Source organism: Catharus ustulatus, chromosome 2 (assembly GCF_009819885.2).
Source record: "Catharus ustulatus isolate bCatUst1 chromosome 2, bCatUst1.pri.v2, whole genome shotgun sequence".
Taxonomy (NCBI): domain Eukaryota; kingdom Metazoa; phylum Chordata; class Aves; order Passeriformes; family Turdidae; genus Catharus; species Catharus ustulatus.
The window spans coordinates 94,551,229-94,573,905 of record NC_046222.1 but is presented as its reverse complement, the minus strand read 5'-3'; the positions used below and the strand labels follow the sequence as shown (position 1 = coordinate 94,573,905).

Here is a 22,677-nt window from a genome sequence, read left to right as displayed (position 1 = left end):
CCTGTGATCATCTTGGAAGTGAATATTCTGTCTTGCTCAGTAACTTATGTGAAAAATCTTCATAGTTTATAGCAACAGGCTTTCCTGCTTACATATGCCTTAGTATGCTCTCTGTGAAAAGAAATAGTACTGTAGGAGTAAACCAAGTCTCACACTGACATGAGTCCATCCTGTGGGGCCTCCACAGAGACAGTAAGGTTTATCCAGACGTATCTTTAGGAACAGGACCCAACACTGCACACAATCTAATGAGGTAATAACAAAATGCAGCATTTGATGCTTTATAGTATAGCGAAGTCAGCAATGAGTGAATGAACACTTGAAGATACAATTCATTAATGAAAAACTGTCTAGTTTGCCATAGATTTTTTTAATTGAATGCTGAAAAATATCTATACATATATTTTATGCACATTTTTTCTACTCCAAATAGCTATCTATAAGTCTGAATACCCATATTCAATAAAAATTTGCAGTAAAAAGAAAGAACTTGCCTGTTTGTAATCCTGGACTTGGTAACAATAAGTGTTCTGCATCTAGTTTTCACTTTTTAAGTCCACTCTGTAGCAAGTCTAAAGCTGAAAACTAAGCCTTCTCTGACAATAAGAATTTCCTGGGTTTGAAAATCTAAAAAGATTAAAGTTTGCAGGCATACCTGTACTAGAATATATCTTGTTCCCATTCTCCTGAACTAGAATATTTAGCTCCGACCTTTGCATTTATTATTTCATTATCAGAAATTACAACTACACATGAGGCCAAAGCATGAAAAAAGGTGGATAATTCTTGTTATAAAAAAGCAGTCTATTTTTCAGTAACTTAAAGGAATGCTGTCAGTTATATACACAATCTAGAATTATTTCTTTACAGAACTGTCACATCTATAAAATGTTCCCTCCATTTCCTAGACCTCTTCTATCAATTTACCCCATCATTACTCAACTGAAGGACTGAATAAAGTTCAAAAAACACAGCCAGACCTCCAGACTGTACAGTCATGTATACCTTCTGAAAGGAAAAACCGCTGTGGGCTTGTAGTCCATCCTGATAGTGCAGCGTTGTTTTCCAAGACTTTCACCTGGTGTTAGCTGAGTGTGAGACCCTGTGTGTCAGTGGCATATGGTACCTCACCTGTTTCCAGAACTTGGAATTGGGTGACTGTGGGTGCACTGTGTGCTCCTCTTTCCATTTGATGGTACCTTGCTGCTTAATAATAAACCTAAGAGATTCCTGAAGCTTCCCATAAGTCCCAATTGTCTCCATTTCCAGAAGGATCACCTTTGTGTCATTTTGAATGAGGGCATTGTATAAAGCAATGTGTTGATCGTAAGCATCTTCTTTAGAATTAATCAGCTGGTGTGTCAGGAGGATGATCAACCGTCTGCTCTTCTGTATCCTCTTCTCAATTGCACTGGCTGCATCTAGCAATGTACAAGAAAATGATGAGACACTGACATTTATTTTAAAACTCTTTTGAGATTGGAAACTCCATTTTCATTGCTTTGTAACCAGACATAATTTCTAGCTCCCTTCAGTCTGATACAGTTTGTTTATTTATTAGAAAAAGACAAAAAAACAACCACCAACCAAAGGGGATGAGGCAGGGGGAGAGAAAAGCAAAAAGCCCAAACCACAAAGCTTTTATTTCAACTGTTTGTTTTGTTGTTGTTGTTGAAACATTAATATTTTCACTGCTTTTAAGTATTGTTAGGAATTTCTAGTCCAGTGACCTAGGGTCAAGTTCAGTAGATCTGACTGTATCAAAATTGTGTTTGATCAACAGCCTCCATGTAAGGAACTGCGTTGTAACAAGTTTAATGCCTTAGAGATGATCTTGCAACACTAACCCATGGAAACCAGCCATAAGGCGACTTTTGGGTGACCTAAGAGGCCTATTTCCAGGTGGGGTTAGAGCTAATTACAGTTAATTGTCCTGAGTTATGTGCACTAATTTATACACTAGTCTATGCATTGTGTTTGCCTTCACCCTGCAGGGGTAGATCCAGACTCTCAGGGCATCTGTGTGGCACAACTGAAGGTGTTTAAATTCCCTACTGCCATGTTAGGGACAGCTGATCAATGCTACTGTCACTGTGATGCTGGGCAAAAAGGAAGTGAGAGCCCAGCTGAGGAAATTCCATGCACCAATTATTTAACAAACCAGCTGATTTGCAGATGCAAATCAGCTAGTTCCATATGTACCCTCTTTTCTGGGGGCTGCCAGACCACTGCAAATGGTGTAAGTTTTTGCCACTGACAGTTTTGTGAGCTACTCTAGCTCCTTGTGCTGGACCTGGGAATGGTCTGGCACAACAACTTCTGCAGCTTTTCTTTACCTTCATTTTTCCCAAGGCCCAGCAGCCCTTTCACAACTTTCCAAAAGAGAAGGACATCAAAGATCTCAGCATCAGCTCAGGGCAGATGAATGACACCTAGCTCAATGCAGATGATTTCAGAAATGTGAAACAGAAAATGCACCAGCTTAGACTTCATGCCTGATCACTGACAGAGAGGGAAGATCTGGTCTACAGAAGAACCAGAGCACAAGATAAAGAGACAGGTCAGATCTGGAGGAGAGCAGATAGCACCTAGGTGGCAGCAATGATTTGCAATAGTGTGGAGGGTGTCTACATGGAAATTAACACAGATTAATTAGAATTATTTCATCCTGAAAGACAAGAAAGCAGGTATAAAGTATACCAATTCTCTCCTGTACTAATGCTGGGAATTGTGTGACGGGAAAATGTCAGTGAAAAGAAGCTGAGCTTCTTGTGAGTCTAATACCCTCATAAAAGGTTGAAAACTCCTGAGTTTTCAGCAAACTCCTGAGTGATAACAGCAATAGTGTTTCCTCAGCTGAGTTTGTGGGTTTCTCCTCTCCCTTGTCTTGTAGCCAGCCAAGCCAGCTCACACACAGTTTGGTTGTGGCTTTGCCCAGATAATGGCTGTGCAGTTTGACTTTCCAAAGAGCAAGTGCATGTTTGAAAGAGTCAAACTCAGGGTCATGTTTCCCGTGCATTCCAAGATGATAAGTCTGTGCCCCTTTGATGTAGCTTGCTTTTCTAAGCACAATGGAAAGCACAGAGTGCCCTTGTGCCACTTGGCCTGAAAGAGCAGACAGATGGCTGCTGAGGAGATGAGCTTCAAGGTGAGGAACCTCCTGTACACCAAAAGGGACCAGAATCACAACTTGCTCAAGCTTGACAAATAATTCAGTGCGTCATCAGATCTGAAACTTACCTTCTCCGGGATATATATCTCTCCCATAAATACACAATTTATATCCACATTTATTTTCTAGAATATCTGGCATGACTTGGTAAACAAAATATTCCACAAAATTAGCTTCACTGATGTGGTTTTTGGGGTAGATAACATATGCATCATATGTCTTTCCATCTATAAGGCAAAACAAGAGGAAGGAGTATTGTGTTAACATGGATTAGAGCTGTCTATTGCAAAAAGCAGGAGAGAAATAAAAATATCAGTCACTGAAATAGATCCAAGAAGAAGTTCCGGCCAATCTGAATTATGCATATCGTCTGACGCATGTTTGGAAAGTAAAGACTGTAAATATTTGGTGTTTTCCATGCTCAGTTGTTTTCTCCTGTGTGTTTGTAGCTTTGGAGAACCTGGCCTCTGTATTGTGAAAGATGTTTTCCAAAGTATATGCAGTAAAACTTCAACTGATGCATATTAGCATGATATAATGACGAAGCTCAGCATTTGTTATTTCAGTGATACAATTCACTATCAACAATTCACTATTCTTTGTCTGTCAGCACAAGATATTCCATTTAAATTCTTCCATCTTGAAGATTTTATTCATCATTCCCACAACATATCATCCTCCTGAGTGAAAATCCCATTCCTTAGAAAACAGTCTTACAATCAGAACCAAGTGCAAACTCAAGTATTTATTTCATTCCTTCCTTCATTTCTCTAAAGTTTTTCATTACAGCATTTTTGTTCTAATACCAAGTGGTTTTTTATTTATGGTGGAAATTACCATATCCTTTCTTTTGTTGCTGAGGTTCTTGCTCAAACCATTCTAACAACAGATCCTATGAGGAGCAGCTGAGGGATTTTCTAGTCTGGAGAAGAGAAGACTGAGGTTTGACCCTATTGCTCTCCATAATGACCCAAAAGGAGGTTGTAGACGGGGGTCAGCATCTTCTCCCAGGCAACCAGTGATGGGACAAGAGGACACAGTGCTAAACTGGACCAGGGGAGGTTTAGGTTGGACATTAGGAAGAATTTCTTCATAGAAAAGATGATTAGGCATTGGAATGGGCTGCCCAGGGTGGTGTTGGAACCACCATCCCTGGAGGTATTTAAGAAAAGGCTGGAAATAGTGCTGAATGCCATGGTCTAGCTGACAGTGGTGGTGTCTGGTCATAGATTGGACTCGATGACTGCAGAGGTCCTCACTGACTCTGTGAATCTGTGGTTTCGTGATTCTGTAATAATAATGAAATGTCCATTTCCAGAGTTTGATTAATTTCATCATAAATTTTAATTTCATCAAAAATTAACAGAAACTGTCCTAAAAAGCATACTTCTTTCCTCTTTAATGAAAAGATAAGTAACTAGATCACTTGTAGGTATCAACCATGCAGACAGCTGTGGTAAGAGTCAGCTTCAGATTTAAAAATTGTTCATTTAGCTGGATTTGGTCTCTTAAAAACATGTACCTCATCCTGTCATGAGGCACTACTGTCAGCTGCCCCCTGCAGAGGGGTTCAGGTCTCACTTAAACCCAAAGGCAGCCCCAACAGCACCAACTGCTTATGGTTGGACCCGGCCACAGATCTCCAGGTTTCATGTCCAAGATGGAAACTTGCATGTGTGCACTTTCACTCCATACAACTAAATGTAGATGTGTGAATCCTGAGCTGAAAGCAACCAATAAAGTTAGATGGAATGTATTCCTCCAGAAATGTCTTCCACAATATTTGTATCTTTCTTTTTGGACTACAAAAACTGTGTTCCTTTAACATATGCTTTTAACACATTAGCTATCGGGCTTGTTCCTTTGCATTAGAGAGCACGTAATCAGTACAGTTAATAGCACTGCTTATCAGATTTTCAACGTCATTCAGTGCTTCATGCCAAATACTGTCACTTAAAAAAAATACAAAACCAGGTCTGAATTTTGTTTTTTATGTAAATCAGCGCTACAAAAGGAAACAAGGGAATGTAAAGCACTTACAGAGCTATGTACTACTTCTCTTTACTAAAGGTGTAAGAAAAATAAGAATCAGGTTCAGGTGACATGAGTTAGCAGCTATCAAATAAATTACTTTCCCATGATTGGTTATTTTCTTTTTTTCAAACTTTCTTTCTCAAATCTTACTTACCATCCTTGACTGATTGAGGCTGGAATATCTCCCGATACAACAGGACAATATCAACTCGGAAAGACTGGTAAAGGATAACGGAGACTGCTATTGCACCTAGCAGAACTAGAGACCCTGTGATCAGGAGGGCATTAGGAAGAACCCCTGCGAAGTAGAGGAATATGTTGTTAATCACAGAGAAGTTAACCTGTGTACTGAAGCTTTAGCCTCATATTCTTAATTCTGTTGCAGCTTTCAGGAGCTCAAAACAGAGATGACAAAACTTTTTCCTTCCCCAGTTGACATAGCCAACACACAGACCCCTGAACATGAAGTATATTATGCAGCATATAATTAATATTCACTTTGTTGAATCCAGACCTACTTATGCTAAAAAACCACAGCTGACCATGATGTGTAAGTATTGTGTAACTTTTAAAAACAAACAACCATTTTGTGAGAAACATCTAAGCCTATGCATGAAAATCCACAGAAGGACAAATGGAGGCTTCTGGCATGATTGCACAAATAGAATACAAAGAGCACATGCAAGTAATAAAATCTGCAAGATAAGAACTAAGATAGTACTAGACAAATAGGAAAACAGTCATTTTTGTCCCAGTCACAAAAATAAAACAAACTATGCTGAAGTCAGATGATATTCTCTCCAGCCTTTTCCATTCAAGAGGGTCAACGAGCACATAATAGCGATGATGAGTAAGAAAAATTGGGATAGAAAGGAGCCACCCAATTTAGTTCGAGTTTCCCTCAGGGAAGAACTCTAGAATCTGTCCACCTTTACCTCAGAGATGAAGATTTAGCATAGAGAGATTAAGCCTACATTTTTGGAAGACATTTTTTACATTGAGGTGGTAAAACACTGGAACAGATTGCCCAGAAAAACTGTGGATGCCCCATCCCTGGAAGTGTTCCAGAATAGCTTGGATGGAGTGCTGAGAGATTTGGTCTAGTGGAGGGTGTGCCTGAGAAATTCTGCTGAAAAGGTATATAAATTAAGGGTTTACAAATACATTTTCCCTTTCCTCTAGTAGGATGTGAGGTAAACTTAACAAGATTTGCACTCTCTTTACATTTCTTTCTTTGGCATTTAAAGGGAAAAAGAAATGTTAGGCTTGTGATTAAGCTTACCTCACCAGAACTAGATCAGGAGGAAACACCTTCCAATAAGATTGGGCAAGAAAGCAACCAGCTCCTTCTAAAGTGAAGTTTGACCATATTTTTAACAGTGTAACCTGATGCCTATGAAGGAATTTCATCCTTGTTTATCCCTTCAAATTTTAGTATTTGATCCATTCTCCTGGTCAATACACACACAATACAAAGTAAGGAAATCCCTACCCAGAGCGGCTGACCTAAGCATCAGAGTACAATGTTGTTTCTTACTGATGCATTTGCTGACAGTGTGACATCATAACATTACAATTACTGGTGTACTGCATTAAGTCTCTACATACATCTAGAGAAGAAACAGGTTTCAACATCAACTTTTGCCATTATGAACCTAAAAAACGCTGTTTATATTTGGGTGTGCACGGATTAGATCAAGGCTGGGAAAGAAGCCATGTGCCCATGCAGTTTGTAATGTGCAGACAAGAGCCCCACAAAGGTGTCTTCTTGGAAGAGCAGGTTCAATTCCCAGTAATGCTGGCTTAGCCTCTCATTTCACTGAAATAAACTAATGAACGCTCACTAATTTAATTGGCTAGTGAATATTCAGCACAATGGGGGCAAGTGCCATAAGCCCCTGAACAAGGTTGAATAGATCCTGTTGTTCCATTTGACTTTACTGCATCACTTAGCAGCTGAGTTCATGAGTAAGCCACCTTCTATTTATATTCAAGAGCAATGGGAATACAGAACTATTAGCTCACAAGGACTAATATTGGAAAGGCCAGAAAAAACATGTCAGAAAGCAACTTTTGAAGGAGTTCCAGACAAACTCCAGAAGAGTAGCAGTTTTTTCTATCTGGGTCTAGAGTTCCTGTCCACATCAGTCTACAAAATATGAGCCAAAATGTTAGCTTTAGCATTAAACCTCTTTGAGGAAGAACAGAGTTGATTTTTTGGGCTGAATTTTATCTCTGGTTTAAATGAGTGTGTAAAAAAAAAACATTAACAGGAAAGTAGGTAGCAGACACAAGTTGTGCTGTGGGAAACACTAAGGAGCAATCATATATTTGGAAACAATACACAAAAAAAGAAGCAGTGTGCATATCTTTATTATACATTTACAAGATGAGAGGCACAAGCGAATTCTACAGAATTTTTATTATTCTGAGAAACAAGCAGCATATTGCAGAGCTGTGTGAGGATTGAGTGAAGAAAACTAAAGCAGAGCACAGACACTTCTGGACATAGCAGTGCTGAGACCAACAGTGCTGAGGAGCAGAAGCAGACACCTTGTCAACGACAGCAACAAGGACAAGGGCACAGATATCTATACAAAAAAGGCAGCAGTGAAAGCAGGGTCACAGTCAAGAGCTTTCATGAACATTTACTGAAGACCTATGAGTAAAAAACAAAATAATATTTGTCTCTAACAGAAATTAGATTTGATGATTCATGGGATGAATACAGGATATTCTATATGTTCTCCTTCATCTGTCTGTAATATGGGGCCAACAAGGGACTTGTATTGATAGACTAGTGAGCAGAGACTGCTATTCAGCTTTATTCCTTCTCACTGCAAGTACACTCCCACACTCAGGTACTTCAGTGGGCTAGTGTGCTTCCAGTGTCCTGAGTGATGCTGCACTCAAACTTGCCTATCCAACCAAATCACCTCCTGCCATCATCCTGCTGGGTGCTGTTCTGCTGTTACAATTCACCTATATCCCTTCTAGTCTAGTCTAGCAAGGAAATTTGTCTAGGCTTTGAAGCCATGATCCTGTAGAAAGTCATGAGCAGTCAAGAACTCAGCAGGACACAGGTCTGTGCACATCCTGGGATCACAGCACATTTGATTTTACTCTTCCCACCACTCACTTATAGAAAACCAATCCCTGTTAAAGTTCTTGACATTTACTTTCAAAGTCCTTGAGAAAAGAGAGTAGTTTTAGATTACATATTAGGAAGAAATTCTTTCCTGTGAGGGTAGTGAGGCACTGGCACAGATTGCCCAGTGTTCAAAGCCAGATTGGATGGAGATCTGAACAACCTGGTCTAGTGAAAGGTGTCCCTGTTCTTGGCAGGGGGTTTGGAACTAAATAATCTTTAAGGTCCCTTCCAACCCAAACCATTCTATGATTTCATGATTCTTGGTGGTTCAGCATATCTGAAGGGATGAAAAAGGGAACGATTGGTCACAGCTGCTTCTTGAGCTTTCACAGACAAAACAGTATATTCTGCCATAGGAATCTGATTCAGAGGTGTTGGCAACAGCGCTTAGGGATGTGGCTATCCATACAAAAAAGGAAAATTTCTGTATAAGCTAAGGATTATCCCTGTCCCCATTATTTACTGCCCTGGATTTTCCTTCTCTTTCAAGTACTACAAGAACCAGGAATTTAAAAGCGAAACCAAGGGAAAGCCTTTGAAGTGCTATTCACACCTCTGTATGGCACACAGAGGGAACAGAGTGGCATTCAGAGAAGATGAAGAGTGATTTTGAAGAGGTGATTCACAAAACATTCGGTCCAAAAAGGGCACTACAGTGGATGCAGTGTAGTAAGGAAGGCAAACAAACTGGCAAACCAGCAGCTGAAACCCTTGTTTATAAAGTTCACCTATTTTCTGCCATGCTTTTACAATGGAAACAATAGTTTGATTTGTCACAGTGGAGAAATATCCTAGAAATAGGATATTATTATCACAGAAATGATACAGTCAGGCTCTGAAAATTTATATATTTCGAACTAAGTGGAAGTATAAAGAATCAAAATGAAAAAATCTTACCCTCAGACTGCACTTTGAGTTGTAATGTCACCGTGACTCTTGTGTTGTACATTTCATTCAATGCTATGCATGTGAAATTTGACTGCAGATCCTCCTTTTTTACTTCAGTAATATTCAAAGTCGTCTCTTTATAGTATACTTGATCATGTCCATCAAAACTAATAGAAAGAGTTGGTACCATTAGTTTCACTGGCTAGGCACAGTTTGCATAGAAGAAAGATTATTCTGTGTTATATGCACTTACAAATGAGTTTCTTCATGAAATCTTGAAAATAAAAGGTTTTTCACTGAGATGTTATCCACATCCCATGTGACAGCAGCCAGTGGCTGTTTCTTAATCCCCAGGCGGGCCTGACATTTCAGAGACAAAGCAGCACCTAATCAAGATACAGAGATGTAAACACTCCTTGATGAAAAACATAATTTTATTCTCTTCATAACAGCTTTTTCTACAAATCTTCATATAACTTGTGAGTTTTGTCATAACAATTTTGACATATTTTTCTAAACTACTGCTGGCAAAATGATACATAGAAGAGACAAAAAGAAATAGTAAAATTAATTTTTTAACAAATGAGCTAATAACACACCAAGGATTACAAAAGGAATTATTTATATTTATTATAAGGATGTCAATGTACCCTTTACTTGTGATTCTTGACACATGTAATCAGCTAGTGATGAACATAGAAAGGATTTGGTGGCTGACAGACAAATGTAGACAGAAATAGCCTAATTAAACTTCAGTATATATTATTTTGCATAAGACTTGTGTGCAGCCTTATCTTGGATTTTATTGAAGCTGGGCAAAAGTAAAGTAAACCAGTCCAAGCAAAACTAAAACAGGAAATTACTTATTAAATATTATCCATTAGGAAATATTTATTCCAAAGTAAGAGTCACCATTGCACCAAAAGAAAGTATAATCAAAACATGTTAAATTGTTTCCATGTAAATCTGCATCTACGCAGGTCTTAGATAAGATTATCAATCTTATGATTAGATCAAGAACTGGTACTAGGGAGCATGGAGAAATCCCTTCATGTAGCAAGGACTAGCTCTAGTCACAAGATGGTACCCTTAGGGGTACCATCAAGCAGTTTCCAGGGATTTAACCACAGCACTCTCTGAAGTGGACAGGAGCTGTCACCTTTCAGCTGAGATGTAGTGATTCACTCTGTGAATAATCCTAGTTGATCCCAGTGAGAGTAGAACAAATTATTTAAATTTTCTTAAACTTCACTTAATGTCTAAATAACCCATCAGTTATATCTAACTTCACACCTCTGGGCCTGGAGGGAATTAAATCTGGTAAATATTATGCAAATATTAAATATTTGCATATGGTGCAGAACTGTGATTAAAAGCTCTATCATTACATCTTCTTGAAGATACCCATATTTCCTAGACCATAAAAAAATGTTAATTTAAAAACAAATTATAATTTGTACTCACCAAGCTCTACTTCTACTACATCATTATTCTTTGGAAATATGATTTGAGGTGGTAGAGGTGAGTGTTTCACTTTAGAAATTAAAGAGGAAAATAAAGCACACATTAGCAAGTTGTGAAAATGCATTTTGTAAGATATGGTTTGCAATCTGTACAATTAATATTTTATAATCGCAATCAGAATTGCAAACTAACAGTGTTTCACATACCTGCTGGGATCATCTGGTTTATTCCTACAACCAAATATCTCTGGGGAGTATGTACATGTTACTATTCAGTATTTTCTCCCCATCTATCTATTTTTTGTACATAGAAAGTAAGGAAAAAAATTAGTTTTTGAAGTACTGTTTTAGCTGAGTGGGACAGAGAAAACAAATACTATTATAGGCTTGTATGTTTTCCCAACTATTTTGGCATTTTTTTTACAAAACATTTGAGAAATTACTCATATCCATTATATTAAATAGCTAATAGGTACTTTCATGCAGTATCTGAACTCCAAACATATTGTTTTCTAACCCTTTCCTCATTAAGCTTTTCCATCTCAAGGCACCTCTGTAAAACCCAAAAAGTCCGTAGAACACATTTCAGTCCCTGCTTCCCAGACTGACTGGATATGATAAAACAAAAGTCAGGAGAGAGCCAGTAACTTCCCAGCTATCTGACTATGCCAAGTTCTTAGCTGCCAGCATTCAAATTCTCTGGAACAGTGTGGATCTGCAAGGCAACAGGAATGTATACCATAATTCTCTAATATTAACAATACAGAACAGCTTCACTCATCTGATAAGGTCTTATAAAAACTCAAAGAAGTTGTCATTAAGTACTTTGAGTTTAGCAAAGCCTGGAGCACACATGCCAGACCCAGCCCAGATTTCACATGCTATGTTGCAATCTCTTCTTTCTGCATGGATTTCAAAAGAGAGATATCTTCAATATCTGCCTGGATGTAACAAAGGTTTTTTTAAATTTGAATGCCTTTGGGCCAAATAAAACCCAGAATTTTTTGTTGTAACCCAGGAAGAACAGTACTCTTGAACAGTTAGAGAAGTTTTGATGGAAGTACCTTCAAACAAAAATTGTTGCGCAGAGAAGTATTATGTAAAGCATGACCATGATCATGTAGAGCAGCAGGTAGAAAAGGAGAAAAAGTATATTTCTCAGCTACTGAACTAGGTCTCTGCTCAAATCTGTCTCCTGTCCCACTCAAAAAATCAGAACAAACGCTGCTACTGAGATCTGGGCACAGCAATAAAAACTGCATCCAAGGCTCCCATGCTCCAAGTCTGCCCACAGGCTGTGTGCCCCCCCAGAGCAGAAAGGTCTGATGTTCAGTCTGCAAATGGACATTACTTTTTAAAAAATAAACTAACTAACTAACTAAACAGCAACAAAACAACCACGAGCCAAACTCAAGCCCTCCACCACCCCTCAAGAAAAGACCTTTCTGACTATTTTTCTACTGATCTGACTGCAGAACTGAAGATGCATCTCGAAGTTTTGCAGGTTGATGTAATCTGAAACTGCAAATTGCTGTGTGCTCTCTTCTGACCACCATCCAAATATAAAACCTCCCTCAGGAGACCACATCCTAGAGGCAACCCAAAATCCACACACCTCAGTGATATTGGCAATGTTCAAAATCACAGAGACATAGTAATCACTGAGATCCATCTATTTTCTATTTATATACATATATATCTTGTTCATTTTGTCTCATTCAAGACAAATTTAAAAGTTTTTTCAGTCCTACTATCAAATAAATGTTAGATGGACCAAGGGGCATTAAGCTGTAGGCCATCAACACATGACAATCCTCACTAGCCATGCATTCTGCTGCCCTCAAAAAATAGAAAGCAGAGCATTGTGGCATCCCACGGAGGAGACCCTTCATTTCTGAAATGTGCTACCAGAAAGCTCTACCAACCACAGCACCTAAACAGAGTCATCAGAATCTTTTAAACAAAAAAACTGAATGAGACCAGGTCTGACTTTACCCCATCTTGCTCTATGAGGATGACCATCCACAAAATTAATCTAATAAAGCTGATCTAAATCTTAAATAAGATGATAAAACAAAGTAACCAAAACTCTTTTTCTTTTTAATGTACAAAAGGAGTTTCCTTTGCTCTAAGCTGAACTTAGTCTTTATATCCTAGCAAGCTACAAAATTACTGTCTTACCATCACTTATGAATATTCTTGTTGCTGACACATTAAACACATTTCCTTTATGGGTATAAATAAATTGACAAGTATAATAACCATCATCCTCCCTTCTTGGATTCTCAATATATAAATATTTTCCTTTCTTCAAGTACCTCTGTCCCTGAAGAGGTTTGCAGTCCTGGAAAAGAAAAATGAGTTTGGTTGCAAGGAGCTTTTCATTATTCTGACCCACACTGGCACCATCAGGGTTTTACTTACCTTATACCACTGGACAACAGTAGCATTCTCATAGTTATCAATGGTAGGACAAGTAACTTTTCCTCTTCCAGTCTCATTTGGGTAATGAGTCCGAATCGGGAAACATCCTCCTGGTTTGTATGAATGCACTTGCACGCTCACATTGTATGACTTTGTGCGATTAGTTGATCTTTAAAAATGTAACAAGGTATGTCAGTGATTGCATTTTTATACTGAATATATTAATGCTTATAACAAATGTGTGTCATTCCATAAATGTGGATGATTATAGCAGTTACAGAGCAAAAACTTATGAAAAAAGGCATCATTTCCACAAATTATAATAAGAATATATTATCAAAATACAGTAATTTCACAACTATAAGGTGCACCCTTTCGACTAAAATTTTTCCCCAAACCCGGAAGTGCACCTTATAGTCCGGTGTGCCTTATATAATGGACAAAGTTGTGAAATTTGCAAACCCGAAAGTGTGAGCCACAATGGGTGTGCGGTGCCGCGGGAGCGCTGAGTCGTGACGGACGGGGGAGCAGGTGGCCGCAGCCGGCAGGAGCCATGCAGGGAGGGAGGCAGCTGCCGCCGGCCCCAGCCCCGGTGCGGGGGGAAGAAGAAGCCGGGCGGTGCCGGGCACAGGGGGAACAAGAAGCCAGGCGGTGCCAGGCGGGGGGGAAGAAGAAGCCTAGTGGCGCCGGGCGAAGAGGGAACAAGAAGCTGGGCGGCACCAGCCCCGGCCTGGGTGCAGGGGGAAGAAGAAGCCTAGCTGCGCCAGCCAGCACCGGGCAGGAGTGCCCGGGCCCGTGGCGGCTGCGGCCACCGGGCAGGGGAAGCCAGGACCCGCGGCCGCGCGGTGGTAGCCAGGAGCCATGAGCCGTGCCAGCTGGCGCCAGGGGCGGGCGGGCGTGCGGGGGCCCGTGGCACAGGGAGGGCACTGTGGGCTGCGTTTAAAGGCTACGCCAGTCTGTGAAAAATGTTTGCAAACTGAGCACCCGTCAGTAATTCGTTACTTTGTTGCATGCGGTGCAGCTCCTCGCTGCAAAAAAAAAGTGCAAGCTGTCAGCCGAGCCACGATGGGGGGCAGGGCCACGGGAGCGCCAAGCCGCGAGGGGGGCCAGGAGTGGCCAGTCCCCAGCCAGCAGTGGCCACGCAGGCTGGGAGGCACCAGCCAGCCCCCGGTCCCTGTCCCTGGCAGCTGGTCCCTGTCCCTGGCAGCTGCACGGGCTGGGCGGCACCAGCCAGCCCCCAGTCCCAGCCCCCAGTCCAAGCCCCCGGCCAGCGGTAGCTGCACAGGGAGAGAGGGAGTGGGCAGCGCCGCGCCGCCCCGAGCCGCAGATGGTCCTGAGCCGCCCTGAACCACAGTAACCCCAAGGTGTGAGCCATGGCCGCCCTGAACCGCAGTAGCCGTGAGCCGCGGTCGCCCCAAGCCCCACCTCACCAGCTGGGGGTGGGCAGGAGTGCTGGGCCCCGTGCACGGGGAGGGCGCTTGGGGCTGCATTTAAAGGCTACACCAATCTGTGAAAAATGTTTGCAAATTGAGCACCTGCCAGTAAACTCCACGCGTGGGATTCCGTTACTAATTTGTTACTTTGTTGCGCACGGCATGGATCTTCACAGCAAAAAAAAAGTGCGCCTTATAGTCCGGGGCACCTTATATAATGTACTAAGTTGCAAAATTTGCCGACTCCTGGAGGTGCGCTTTATAGTCTGGTATGCCTTATGGTCATGAAATTACTGTATACGTTCTTGCCAGTCTTACATCTTCCACTATCCCTGTGGCACTTACAAACGTGTTACACAAGTGTAGTTTCCAGAATCCTCTCTAGAAGTTGGCAGAAACCAAAGAAATTTTTGTATGGAAAATATTCGTGATCCCTCCTCTTCTGCAGGAATTCTTTTGTGAGTATCCATGCGGTACCAGGTGAATTTCACAGATGAACTCCATTTGGGACATTTTATAACTAAAGCCTCACCTTCCACAGGATGAACTGCAAATGAAGAAAATATTAAAATCACAGATAAATTAAACATTTGTTCACTGAGACAGAGAACTTGGCATTCCTGGATCAGTAGGCCAGTCATGTCCCTCCTACCCTCCTTGAGCTTTCAGAGATGATACATAGTAAGCTTATTTTCACTAGTTTGTTTTTCAATAAAAATTTTGTTTACCTTCAGTTATGGAGCCATTTGTTTTCAAAAATAATAACTAATGGGGGGGGAGGGTAGCACAAATAAATAAAAGAATAAACAAAGAAATCCCTATGTTCTAAACAGACACACAGTAAAAAAAACCAAAAGGACTTAATTGAAAAAATAGTAATTTCTTACAATGAGCTTATTATGTAAATCTTTGCCTAAAATACTCTTTTTATTCAAAAGACAAATTAAAACACAGAGAAAAATACTGGCTTTAATGTAGTTATCTCTCCTTACTTCAGTATAATGAATATTTATGCAATAGATGAGTGCTTTTTTTTCTGCCTTTTTAATACAGAGAAATGAAATTGATTTTTTTTTTCCTAGAAGAAAAAAGAAATCACAGTAGAAGGAAGTCTGTAGATTAGATTCTTAGGAAAAATAAAATAAAAACACCAAAAAAAAGCTTCTCTCTGAAGTTCATGAAAATGGGGTGGGGAATAATGAAAGCAATGTGATAGTCTGAAAGGAAGAATCTGATGAGAAAGTGGGAAGGTGAAAAGATACCAAAAATAATTGAGACAAATAAAAAGCTTAGAAAAATAAATCCCATGTGGTCACATATTAGAAAATATGTGAGTAAGACACTAAATTTTAGATTTTATTTTTAAACTGAGTATACTTCTTTTGAATACTGAAATTGGTCCAGAGAAACTAGAATCAAGTAATTTTGATAAATACTTTAGTGCTCAGGTACCTGAATAGTGTACTGGCCACTGAAAACAAACATTAATCTGAAAGTTAAATTGCATTCTGAGAAGAAAAAGATGGGAGTATGAGCAAGGATGGTGACAGGACAAAGACTGAGATCGGCAGAGGAATTGCAGTAAATAAGAAAGCATGAAAATGAGAGTAGATAACCAAACAGCTAACCAAAATAGACAGTGTCTATCAAAAATGACACTTTGCAGTGGTGGCTTTAGACATGCAGGTGTACAAAGCAGCAGGTGAGAGTCTTCACATGATGAAATCTTCTGCTCTGGTTCTTTCTAAAGAAGTGGTCCATCTCCACTGATATTGCCACCTTGCTTATTAATTTGGGGCTCCTAAATTAGGCAGGTATGAGTATGAGTAACCCCAACCCCATCATTTTAACAGTTTTCCCACCTACAAGCCTTGCAAAGACACTGGGACATATCAGAGGGCGTCAGAAAAGGCAGCATTGCCCCAGCAAAGGTGGAACACACTGGAAATACAGATTTCCTTGAGGAAAAACAGTGTGGAGAGGGAAGACATTGAAAAAGAAAGGCCTCATCTAAACTCAATGGCACCCATGAAAATCATCTTGGCAAATTCTTCAGCAAAATTTGTCATCTTAATAAATCTAATTTGCTTGAATCTTAGCATTCCTATTGTAAAATTGGCAATATGGACAAATATTTAGAGATCATATCTTAAAGAATTTTTCAGACAAATTAGCATCACAGTTAGAGAACAGAAGTACATGAGTGCTGTGTCACAATGTGTCACTGGTCAGCATTATATAGCTGAGCCAGTAGAGCTGGCCCATCAGAAATAGTTCACTGTTTTGGATGTCCCTCCTGTGCAGGGAAACATCATAGTTACATTGCATTTTTCAATTAGCACCCCCAAATTCAGGACACTAAAGAGCATTTGTGTGGAGGACAGCACCCATTTACACCCCTGACTCAGCAGGGTGTATATGAAATTGCACTGCTCAGTGCAATTAAAGCATGCTCTTGGAGTTTGTGCCCAGTTGGGACCTGGAGCACCAGCTACTCTCAAATTCTTTCAAAAAGACCCTTTTCTTTCTGCTTGCAGAGGTGCCAAGTGGCAGAAGCTGAACCTAGAGTTGCTGACATAGAAATGGGCAGTGTTTGGTGCATTTTAATATACATTAAAAACTAGATTTTAAGTTCTGATCTCTGGCTTGAGGTGAACTCACTAACTTTAGGCTTAAAAATAAAACCACCAATTTGGAAACAGCCTACGCATTTCTACAGAACAACCCTTATCAGAAAGTATTTTTAAAACATGACTTACATGTTTCAGCTGTCAAAGAAACCGAGAGGAAGGCAGATAGGAGGATCAAATCTAGATGTCCCATCATAGTTCTAAACTAAGAAGAAAAACATTGATATCTTAGAACATACACTGACTGCATCAGAAATGCTGTATGAGACATATGAACATGTGAAAAACATGTTTTATTGTTTGGGTAAAATTTAAAAGGTTTAATAAAAAGACAATAGGAGATACACATAAAGCAAAGGATTAAAATGGCTGAGTTTTTGGCAAGCTGCTAAGAGTACATGGCTGCTTTGGGAACACTTCTTAAAATACATTTTACAATACATTAACTTGTTGCATATTTATAGTTTTTTATGTATAGTTTAATTACAGTAATTTTACGATTACAAGCTGCACTGATTATAAGCCACACTTCCAGGGTGTCAGCAATGTTTCGTTTTTCCTCCATAAATAAGCCGCACTGGATTGTAAGTCGCACTTTCGTTTGCAGTGAGGATCTGCGTGCAACTTTCACAAAGTTGCCAATTAGTAACAGAATTGCGGGATTGCAGGGTTTACTGGCTCTGGGCCATGCGGGCTCGGATCAGCCCCGCTCTTCCCCCGCTGGGGCTGTGTGGGCTCGGATCGGCCCCGCTTTTCGCCCACCAGGGCCGTGTGGGCTCGGCCCGGGGCCGTGCGGGCTCGCACTTCCGGGTTAGCAAATTTCTGAACCTCATCAATATATTAGCCACATCTGATTATAAGCCGCTCTTCGGGTTCGGACCAAAATTTTAGTCAAAATGGTGTGGTTTATAATTGTGAAATTACTGTAGTTTAACTTTTTTTGAGAACTATTTAGTATGGTTACTTCTTGGGTTTGCCTTTTTAGAGCATGTGTGTTTTTTGGCTTGTGGTTTTAATCTTTTTTATTATTATTTTTTAATTTGGGTGGTGGTTTTGGCTTTTTGCAGCTGGTGAGTGTTGATAATTGTTGTGTTAGTTGCAGGGTTTTTATTACACATTTATGGGTTGTTATTTTAACTAAGTGGATAGTTAAAGCATACTGTCTTTAAAAAAACGTATGTTTAACTTTTGCTATTAGAAAAAACATATTTATACAGAAAAGGTATTTTAGCATTATACATATAGCATTTATCTTAATTAACAATATGTTATGCACTTATAACAAACAGAAAATTATATCATGCAGTGATGAACTGCATCATGTGAGCTGCTCTATACAGTGTGTGTGTGTATGTACACAGCAGTGGTTTTGCAGCTTTGACATGATTTTATTTATTCTATCATCATTGAAACTGCAGCTATGACTTAGTTTAGTGGGAGTCAGGGAATTCTCTGTCATGGTGCTCCTCAGGCAGATGCCTCTTTCAACTGGCTTGTTTTTTTTTAAATTAAGATAAATGTACATTGAAATTCTCTTCACAGTCAAGTGCAGAGAAACTGTACCTCAACTTAGAAAAGGACAGATCCTGGGTTTGAAAATGTATAGCCTGGTTTTGAATAAAGGTTACATCCAATCAATGGCTTAGGTGCACAATACTTTTTTTATCTTTTTATGAATGGGGAATTATCTTCAGTGACAGCTTCTCTAGCAAAGTGTTTAGCAGTAAGACCAAAACCAGATGAGTGTCATAAACAATGCTAAACTGAAGGGGAACTGAAGAAATGGACTGGAAAGGCAGGTAAAGGAGCATAATGCTGTACTTAGCTAACAGCAGCAGGGCAGATCCTGCTCCTGTATCTCACTGATGTTTTCGAGTCTAACTGATATGCACTAGCTCATATTCACACCTCATGGTGTGGCTCAAGAACTCTCCATCAAACCCCTTTGTTTAAAAAAAATCTGACCATTTGATCATGAGCAATTGACCTAATCCAGGAATATCTCAGAAGACAGCAGGCATGCAATCCAGCTATATTACATAGTCATAAGCATTCTACTTACCATTAAGAAGCTTTGAATGCAATTCTTCATTGCAGATTACAGAGCAGTGGGTTCTATCATCGTGTATGAGTAAGCAGAAGTCACAGGGTCCTACAGATAGCAGACAAGTTGTTTCCAAGTGAAATCAAGTTAGAAAGAAATATCTATCTTGCAGATAGTAAGCACAAGGGGAGAAGTGAAAAACAGGCAAGAAATGTAAGTACTGTCGTCACTTTTACTGCAAGGAATTTTTATTTCAGTGCCAAAAACCTTCAGACTAAATAAACATTGACAAGACTTATCAAGTCCTATGTTTTTGCCAAGTCTGAAATTCAGAGCAAATTCAGATTTGAGCTTTCAGAAATACCATCAGCTTTGGAAAGTTTCTTCTTTTAGAAAGTTTAATAATATTCAGAGGTTTATTCTTAAATTCTGAAAAAAACCAATAACAAAACTTAGTATTAAAAAAAGTGTGAGAATTTCATTGTAGGTATTGTGCAAGGATATTCACAAACCACAGGAAAGATGAGGTTTAGACCAAAAAAAAAGCAGCATCTCAGCATTAATTAAAAAAAAATGTCACAGCAAAGCTGATGCCATGCCTTTTACAGGGAGTGACCAGTCTGGAGAAATACGTGTGAGGAACTACTTGCTTTCATTATTGCTGGAGAAAAGCACCTAATACAAGTGCAAACATATTGACATCTTTAATTTTAAGGAAACCTTAGGGCAGGTGAACAGATTTTTAGAAGGTACTTTCTAACACTAACATCAAGAGTTTTGCCCTGGAAGGAATGAACAAGTTGGTCCAGAACAGGGTTCATGGGTGACCTGAGACTGGACAGACCCTTAAAAGACACATCACAAAACGGCACAATGAAATTCACAGCACCAGCACAGCAAAGTATTCAGCTTTGTTAATCATTTAGAACATGAGGCTTGTTCCCAGAAGTTCTTTCTAATACTCATGATGTTTTAAATTTTAGCTTTCATATTTTCCAGATTCTGTACTGCATTAATACATAACGCTGAACATAGAGTGTTAGCAAGCTCTCTTCACAGCTTAGTTAGACAAAGCAATCCTTTTCCAGGAGAATCAGCATTGCAGTTTCAGGTCCAAAAAGTATAAACAACAGTGAATTGAGGAGAGCAAACTGTGAGGATTGCTGTAATTGGACAATTAACCCCAACATGTAAATGGACCAAAACTTATAAAAGTGTGAAAACTCATCACCTATCGTCCATCTTGGGTGTAGCCTCAGCCAGGCTCTTGTTCTGCCCAAGGTTACTCCTTTGAAGTCCTTTTAATAAATACCTACTTTATTCTTTTAACACTGTCTAGCCTCTGTTCCTGGTAGCCTCTCAAGGCATCACTAGCAGGGAGAAAAATTATCAAAAATACTCCTTCTCTACTGGGAGCATTTTCCCACCAAGTGTTTGGTTTTGTTCAGCAACTTATTTGTCCCAAACAAGTTATATTAACTGCCTTTCTATTTTTTAGAGATATCTTGTTTAAGTGAGTGATACCTCAGCAACATGACAAAAACTAAGCTGATTGATTTTTAAAGAAAAATCATTTCATAGACTAAGTTTGGAGTCTTTCTGAAATCAAGGGGGTTTTCTAATTTGATATTTCATTTGTAAGCGTTTGTTAAGAATTTAGCCACAAGTAATACCACTATTGGAGACACTGGCAAGTCCCTTATTGTGAGTGCTACTGCAGCCCTAGAAATAGAAGGCTGGTGATTACCAAAAGCTGTGAGGAGATGTGCTTTCAACATTTTTGCAATACAGCTTTTTCCAGGAAGGGAGACAGCCAATTACTTACTCTCACCAACTTTTCTAACAAGTGCCAGAATGATTCAGGAGTAAGAAATTCATAATCTCCTGTCTCCATACTAGGCAGTTGTTGCAGTTAGCCTTCTGATTACTGAAAAAATATGCCTTTGAGAGATCTTACACATACTGGGCTACCAGCCTACACCAAAAGAATGTAAAAGACTTGAGCTGAGATGCTCCCCACCAAATTTGATGACTACTTCATTGATTTTCCCTCCATTTTTAAGTTGTTGTGTATCAGTAGCAGTTCAAGCAGGGTTTGGGGGTTGTGTGTGTGAATGTGTACAATATAGAGGGCTCTAATAAAAGAGGAATGTTCCCTGAAAATTCAAAGAGTTCACACAATTAAAATGTGATTCAGCAGTAAACACCAAATTACCCCAATATGAAGGGAAACAGAGGATGCAGGTCCAGACAGAAGACAGCAGGAGAAGGACTGGTTCTACAATGCCTTACAGCTTCTTCCTATACTTAGAATGACTGCATGGTACGAATTTAAGCCTAAGCAAAAACTTCAGTGTGGTGCTGAAAAAGCACTGGATCCAAAATTTAGGATAACTATCTGAGTAGGTCAAAACATAGATCCTAATGATCCATCACCAAGAGAAGGTGAGAGAAGAAGGAACCCACTGTGCATATTGCAGAAGCAGTGGTCTGTGAGGCTTAAGTCATTGCTTCTCTGAAGGCAACTGTGTTAGTAACATATTTCTGATTTTCTTTCCAAATTTTATTTTCCAAAAAATGTTTATAATACTGTTTATATAAATGACAAATATCACCTTGCATACTAACAAAACTTAGAAATAGTATTGCAATTTCTGCCCAAAAAACTTAATAGACTCGTAATACAAACATATCATAAAAGAGCAGTTTTATGGGATTTTTTACTGATATATACAACCCACACACTTTTTGGAAGTGATTTTCATTCTTCAAATAAAAAATCAAAAAATCAAATAAAAAAATACATTCTGACTGAAAATGTCCTGTTAAAACTGCAATAGTAAAACTGAACTTACTCCAAAACTAGCATTCACAAAAGTTAACAATTACACTAATTACAGGTGTAGGCATAAAATTTAGGAATTTCAGTATTAAAGCATAGAATTTCTAGAATTGATATACACATTATTATTAAAAAATATTTTTAAACAAAAAAATACATAAATATGCTAAACTCTGAAAAATCAATTGCAGAGCAAAGATTTTCTGTGTCTTTGACCAATTAGTAAAAATATATGCCAGGAAACTGATGGCAAAGTCCATTTCTAAGTACACTTCACTACAAGGTAATTTTTTGTATTAGTCCCAACACTATTTGTCTGTCACGGAAGCATACCCACTATTTTAATCTAATATTATTTCTCGAGATAAAGAAGCACATAAGTGAACTGAAATAAACTTTTTTATCAAATACTTCTATTATTTCTGGTTAAATAACAAAATAAAAATTTCACCTACCATTTGGAAAATTCAGAAAGCAGAGAAGTGGTTTGTTCTCTGTGGATGGCTCTTTTGCACAGATTTCTCTGCTTAGCTTGTACCAGATATTACTGTGAGCTCATTTTATCTGACTTGGGCAGTTCATATCTGTAGCAGCAA

At 39.2% G+C, this 22,677-nt stretch overlaps 1 protein-coding gene across 1 annotated transcript; it reads right to left on the bottom strand.

Moving 5' to 3' along the window:
• Positions 1-433: 433 nt before the first annotated feature.
• IL1RL1 (interleukin 1 receptor like 1) lies at positions 434-22,661 on the bottom strand. The gene is made up of 12 exons (XM_033051114.1): positions 22,537-22,661; positions 19,258-19,347; positions 17,325-17,400; positions 14,911-15,112; positions 13,133-13,301; positions 12,890-13,052; positions 10,710-10,778; positions 9,499-9,631; positions 9,255-9,412; positions 5,361-5,504; positions 3,241-3,399; positions 434-1,421 (listed from the first exon to the last, which is right to left on the bottom strand). The coding sequence occupies exons 2-12, from the start codon at positions 19,285-19,287 to the stop codon at positions 1,075-1,077; spliced, it is 1,650 nt and encodes a 549-aa protein (XP_032907005.1). The 5' UTR covers positions 19,288-19,347; positions 22,537-22,661; the 3' UTR covers positions 434-1,074.
• Between the last annotated feature and the right edge of the window lie 16 nt (positions 22,662-22,677).